The sequence below is a fragment of the Vicia villosa genome, linkage group LG1, assembly GCF_029867415.1.
Source record: "Vicia villosa cultivar HV-30 ecotype Madison, WI linkage group LG1, Vvil1.0, whole genome shotgun sequence".
In the NCBI taxonomy this organism is placed as follows: Eukaryota; Viridiplantae; Streptophyta; class Magnoliopsida; order Fabales; family Fabaceae; genus Vicia; species Vicia villosa.
The window spans coordinates 103604823-103610656 of record NC_081180.1 but is presented as its reverse complement, the minus strand read 5'-3'; the positions used below and the strand labels follow the sequence as shown (position 1 = coordinate 103610656).

At 36.6% G+C, this 5834-nt stretch overlaps 1 protein-coding gene across 1 annotated transcript; it reads left to right on the top strand.

Annotated features, from left to right (window-relative positions):
• Positions 1 to 1462: 1462 nt before the first annotated feature.
• LOC131613738 (uncharacterized) lies at positions 1463 to 5082 on the top strand. Its single transcript, XM_058885386.1, has 7 exons — positions 1463 to 1568; positions 3818 to 3954; positions 4058 to 4249; positions 4336 to 4446; positions 4546 to 4627; positions 4720 to 4815; positions 4901 to 5082. The coding sequence occupies exons 2-7, from the start codon at positions 3842 to 3844 to the stop codon at positions 5003 to 5005; spliced, it is 699 nt and encodes a 232-aa protein (XP_058741369.1). The 5' UTR covers positions 1463 to 1568; positions 3818 to 3841; the 3' UTR covers positions 5006 to 5082.
• The last annotated feature ends 752 nt before the right edge of the window (positions 5083 to 5834 follow it).

The following is a 5834-nucleotide window of genomic DNA, read 5'->3' as shown; positions in this document are numbered from 1 at the left end:
GAGGTTTTCAAATCCTTCATCAAGATATAATCAATGGATTCATTCTGGTGAACAAACCATCAAATACATCTGCCAGATGGCATCTGAAAGCCCATCTCAGGTAATGTTTCAATCTGCCAACAACATTTCTCATACAACATTCAAATGCAATTTCCAACATCACGTCCAGTGGAGGTAAGTGCAAATTTTCAGGGCATCTAAAATATTCAATCATCTTCTACCTTCAGATTTCAAACAATTTCTTCAGGTTTAAGAAGATTGAATAGGGGCAACTGTTATACCCCAAAATTTGCCCGCATCTTTTTTCAAGAAAACTTCAATCTAAAAATTAAGAGTTTCATATAATCTTGGATTTTCATATCCTGATTTATGAATACTTGGTTTTTAGAATTTTTCTTATACGGTATTTTGGCTCGCTGTTGAATTTATTCTTACGCAAACGCCAATTACTGTTTATTACTTCACACACGCTATTTATTTGATATTTATTTACAGATAAATAGTACTGACGCAATTGGTACAGAGTTAAATCTTTTGCAGGCGCATAGTCCAGGGATTCAGACTGTACTGGTAACAAGTAAATTATTATTAATTTTTTGTTTCCCACTAATTTTTGTACTATATTCCATTATTTTCAAAATCTTTTCCTTTCTTTTCAAATCTCTTCTTTCAAAATCAAATCCTAACTTTATTTTATACATCTCTCTTTTTTCCAACACTATCATACACTTTTTTTCAAATATCACTTCCACTCAAATTTTCCTTTTGTACGGAATCACTTCATTCCCCAACGTCTCTATCCTTATTTTCATTCAATAAATACCTCTCATTTTTTCCATAAAATCTCACATCAAATTCTAACTCATCTCTCAAATTTCTACTTCATATTCATTCTCTCTTCTTCCCCCGGCAAAAATGGCGAAGCGGATAGAGACGTGTTTTCTTATCACTACGCCAAATTTGGCTTTTAGCAGCACCCCTACGAAAGCGCTTTTAGGAAAAGCGCTGGCATAGGCTTCGCTAAAGACAAAATTAAAAAACACGCTAAAAAAGCGCTCTAATAGTGGGGGGGTATGAAAGCGCTTTTAAGAAGCGCTCTGGTAGGGGGGGTTATGAGAGCGCTTTTCAAAAGCGCTCTGGTAGGGGGGGTACGAAAGCGCTTTACAAAAGCGCTCTGGTAGGTGGGGGGAACGTGGGGGGGAACGAAAGCGCTTTTCAAAAGCGCTCTGGTAGGGGTGTTTAATGAGAGCGCTTTTTGTCAAAAGCGCTGGTATAGCCCAGGCTATGAGAGCGCTTTCCAGAAGCGCTTTAGTAGCCTTATTACTAAAATTAAAACCAAAAACACGCTTCTACTGTTTCTCACTTTCTCTCTTTCTTTTTCTCTCTGCACGCGAACCAGAAACCCCACCCCTCACCGTCGTCGGTCCTCCGTCAACCTTATCGGTCCTCCGTCAACCTTATCGGTCCTCCGTCCACCACCATCGCGCGAACTTCTTCTCCTCCGTCCACCACCATCGTTTCGTCTCCGTCTCTTCTCCTCTGGTAGCAACTTGCTTTGCGCCACCCAGGTATCACACTTCTCATAGCTTTTAACAAAACCCTAGATGTATCAATGTATCCTTGTGATTCTGAATTTGATGGAATGCTCTTTTCTTAAGGCCTTTGATATATATATATATATATATATATACATAATATTTCTGTTAGCAATTGCCTAGTTCCAGAAACGTGTGATTTTAGGTGATAGGGTTTGTTCCAGAAACTTCTAAGTGATAGGGTTTTGAGTTCTGTTGAACTGTGAAATGGTGGCTGTTGGATTGTTTGGGGTCTGCTTGTATGGTTTTCACAAAATATAAATTTAACCTCTTCTTATCTTTTGAGTTCTGTTCCATAGAGAGGCTCTTATTCTTAATTTGTGGTCTCCATTTATGTCCTTAGCCTCTTCTTATCTTAGTACAATTGAAATTGTGAGTCTCTTGTTATCTTAGTAGAATTGAAATTGTGAGTAAAGTTTCTTGACTGTTGTATAAGATAGTGGAGGAGGTGCAATATTTCTCTACCAATGATGATATATGTAGTGGATTTTGAGGCATGTCGGTATATACATACGTGTAAAGTTATATAACTAGCTAGTGGCATAACCGATGCCCATCATATATTTGGGCATAAAACTGAATATAAATTAAATGATATAAAAATGAATATATAATAGTATCAGTATGAACATAATTAAAAATTAAACATCTCATGAAACAGAGACCAGCACTAAAATCATACCATTCCCTCCATATGCCATAAAACTCACATTACAGACAGTTTTTCATTCATTAGAATTCACATGAAGTTATCCTACAATATTTCTTAATTTAGTGAAAAGGTAGTTACTACGAAGTTTCTAAGAAATAGCGCAGTTTCTAACTGTTACTACGAACTATTTGATGAATACATATCTGGAAGTTTGAGATGGACAATACTGCACCAAACAGTATTATGCATATATATAAACTATATAATATATAATATATATTATATATTATATACTTTTATTTATATATAATAACAACAACAATAACCCTAGCTAGTACATACATAGCTATATAGATTTTGGAATTTGATAAAATATATATTATATACTTTTATTTAACTGCATCATGAGCTATTCACCCATTCTTATTATAATCATACATTGAATTGAATTTCTTGTATAGGTCTGACTGGATTGATAACTTTGGATCTCTTTGGAGCTCGTATCATTGACTCTGGTACTACATATTTAGGAGTATGTACACACATCAAACTATTGTTGATTTCCTTTGTTCAATCGATTTTGTCTTGGTGGTTACTAACTTTGTGAATTTGCTATAGGGGTAACTTGTGTATAGTGAAAGTTTGATCGTTTCCCAGCCTAGTTCGACGTTTGGCGTTTTCTTGAGTTCGGTAACATCCGAGGTAAATTTCTTTCTCAAATTACTGGTATTATGATGAATTTGTCTGAAATTGTGTGATTATATATGTTACGTTTTATTGCTTCGGATTCATTCCGTTTATACTTTGCGTTTTGACAGAAACACATTAGTTTTATGTGTTTAGAGAGTTAATATAGGAGGTACTTACTAACTTTGTGAATTGAATTCGCCATAGGGGTTACTTGTGAAGAGTGGAAGTTTGACCGTTGTTGTTTAGCTTAATTAAGACATGGATACCGAATTATCGACTAGTTGGCAAGGGAAAAGTGCACAACACTTCGGGAGATTTACTTCACCACAGACCGCTCCCGGATGGACACCTGAAAGTATCGGTGGATGTTGTATTAGATCGTGATGCGATTCTACCGGTACCTGACATGGTCTCAGAGACGACATTGCTGCGAGATGCAATAGGATCGTTTGTTGCATGGCCCTCGGAGCTCATTACCATTAGTGATGAGGTAAATTGAAAACGATTATGAATCATTTAGTTTTCGAATGTCAATTCTAAACCGTTTATTAATTATGTTTTACATTTTATTTTTAGACTGCTCCTATAAAACCCGCAATTAAGGGTAAAGGGATTTTACAGGAGGAGGAGTCTGTTGCATCGCTAAAAGAGGTACATTTAAAGTGTTAATATATAATCTGAATCAAAATATGCATGATTTTATATTTTACCTAACTTATATGATTTTTAGGCATCCGCTCGGGAGTCACAACAAGTGACGCAGCAGGTTCGTAGCGTACCACCCAGTGGTCCTCCGAAGCAAGCGGCAAGAAAAGGCGGTGCTTTTGTGCCTCGATACCGGGCGACACTCGCAACAATGGTTGATATGTCCGATATGAAGGATGGTGCTTTACGGGAAATCGATATGGATGAAAGTGTCTTCGGTATTGAGTTCAAGTCACATATTACAATTGACGACTTGCAAGAGATTTTTGACCAGGATCAACTAGGCGTCAGTAATATGCAATCATACATCCGGTAATATTCACTCATCCGATATATTATTTAATTAGTCCCACAATATAATTTATTTACACTTTTCAATAAAAAGAATCTAATGTTTATTATGTTTTTATTTAAGGTTGTTGTATGACAGAGTGTTGCGCGGGACTGCATTGTCTAACAGATTCCGGTTCGTGTCTTCCGCCCATTGCAGCGGAATGGAAATTGTTTCGGATCCGGAATCTGTTAGACAGCGCTTAGTCGATAGATTCATGTCCACCGGCAATACAGAATGTCTGCATCTTTGGGCGTATAATACCCGACCAGTAGGGTTAGTTTCTCATTCTTTATTCATCTAATCTCTGTTTCTTTAGTGTATAGCAATATTTTCATATAACCTATTGTTTTAATTTATAGAGCACACTGGTTGCTGCTTGCTATCAACCCGATAAGGGAAGTCGTGTATTATCTGAATTCGGTAAAGGGTGAATGGACCAATTATCCGGCCATGAAGGAAATCGTTGATTTGTAAGTGGGATCGTTCTAAATATATATTCGTGTATATTTATATATTTACTTATTTGTGGGATTGATCTAAACATATGCTTTTATATATTTGTTAATTAGATCAATACAAGTATTCCGTAGTCAACGGGACGCACAGGTATCCCGGACTAAATCAAACAACATCACCTGGATCGAAGTGCAGGTACATTACTTTTCACAAATTTGCTTATAATATTTATGCTACTTGGTAAAACAAGACAACTTATATAGAATCTTATTTGTTTTTCTATGTAGTGTCCGATACAGCGTAACAGTTCAGACTGCGGATACTTTGTATTGAGGTTTATGAAAGAAATCATTCAGGCGAATCAATTAGAGATTCCTCCCACGGTATAAAGTTATAACTTAAGATAATTTCATATAATTTATTACATTTACCTAAATATATTATTCATATTATGTTTTTGTTTTATAGTACCTTGACGAATTCCGTGCTGCTGGGTACTCGAAGCTAAAGTTAGAAGAAATCAAAGAGGAATTGTGTCAATTTTATATTAAGCAATTTTTCATGCAGATTTGAACTATAATATTGTTGATTTTGTAATGATGTATATATATAATTTTGTAATGATGTATATATATAATTTTGGATATTATAATGGTATATATTAGTATATATATTGTCTTACTGATGGCTGAAATAATATAGTCGAAAATATATTACAGGTCGAAAATATATTACAGGTCGAAAATATTACAGGTCGAAAACATTACAGGTCGACTGGGAGGATTAAATTATAGGCTGCACATAAAAATACCTCATTTAGCAACTACAGCGCTTCTAAAAAGCGCTCTTAAAGGTCCACATACTAGAGCGCTTCTTAGTAAAAGCGCTGGCAAAGACCAGTAAAAAAGCAAAAAAAACTAAAAAATTACGCAGCATACAAAAGCGCTTTGGGAAAAGCGCTCTGGTAGGCCCCCCTATGAGAGCGCTTTGTCTGGAAAAAGCGCTCTCATAGGGGGGCCTACCAGAGCGCTTTTCCAAAAGCGCTTTTGTATGCTGCGTAATTTTTTAATTTTTTTGCTTTTTTACTGGTCTTTGCCAGCGCTTTTACTAAGAAGCGCTCTTAAAGGGGGGTCTACCAGAGCGCTTTTTCCAGGAAAGCGCTCTTATAGGGGGTCCTACCAGAGCGCTTTTTCCAGGAAAGCGCTCTTAAAGGGGGGGTCTACCAGAGCGCTTTTAAAAGCGCTTTCGTAGCCTACGCCAGCGCTGGCTTTGGCAGCGCTTTAAAGCGCTGTTAAAGGCCAAAAAAAGCGCTGTGAAAGCCCTTGTACGGCGTAGTGTATGATCATCACCGTCGTGGTGGTAATCATGTCCTTCTTCTGTCTGCATAGCCCTGAAAAATGTG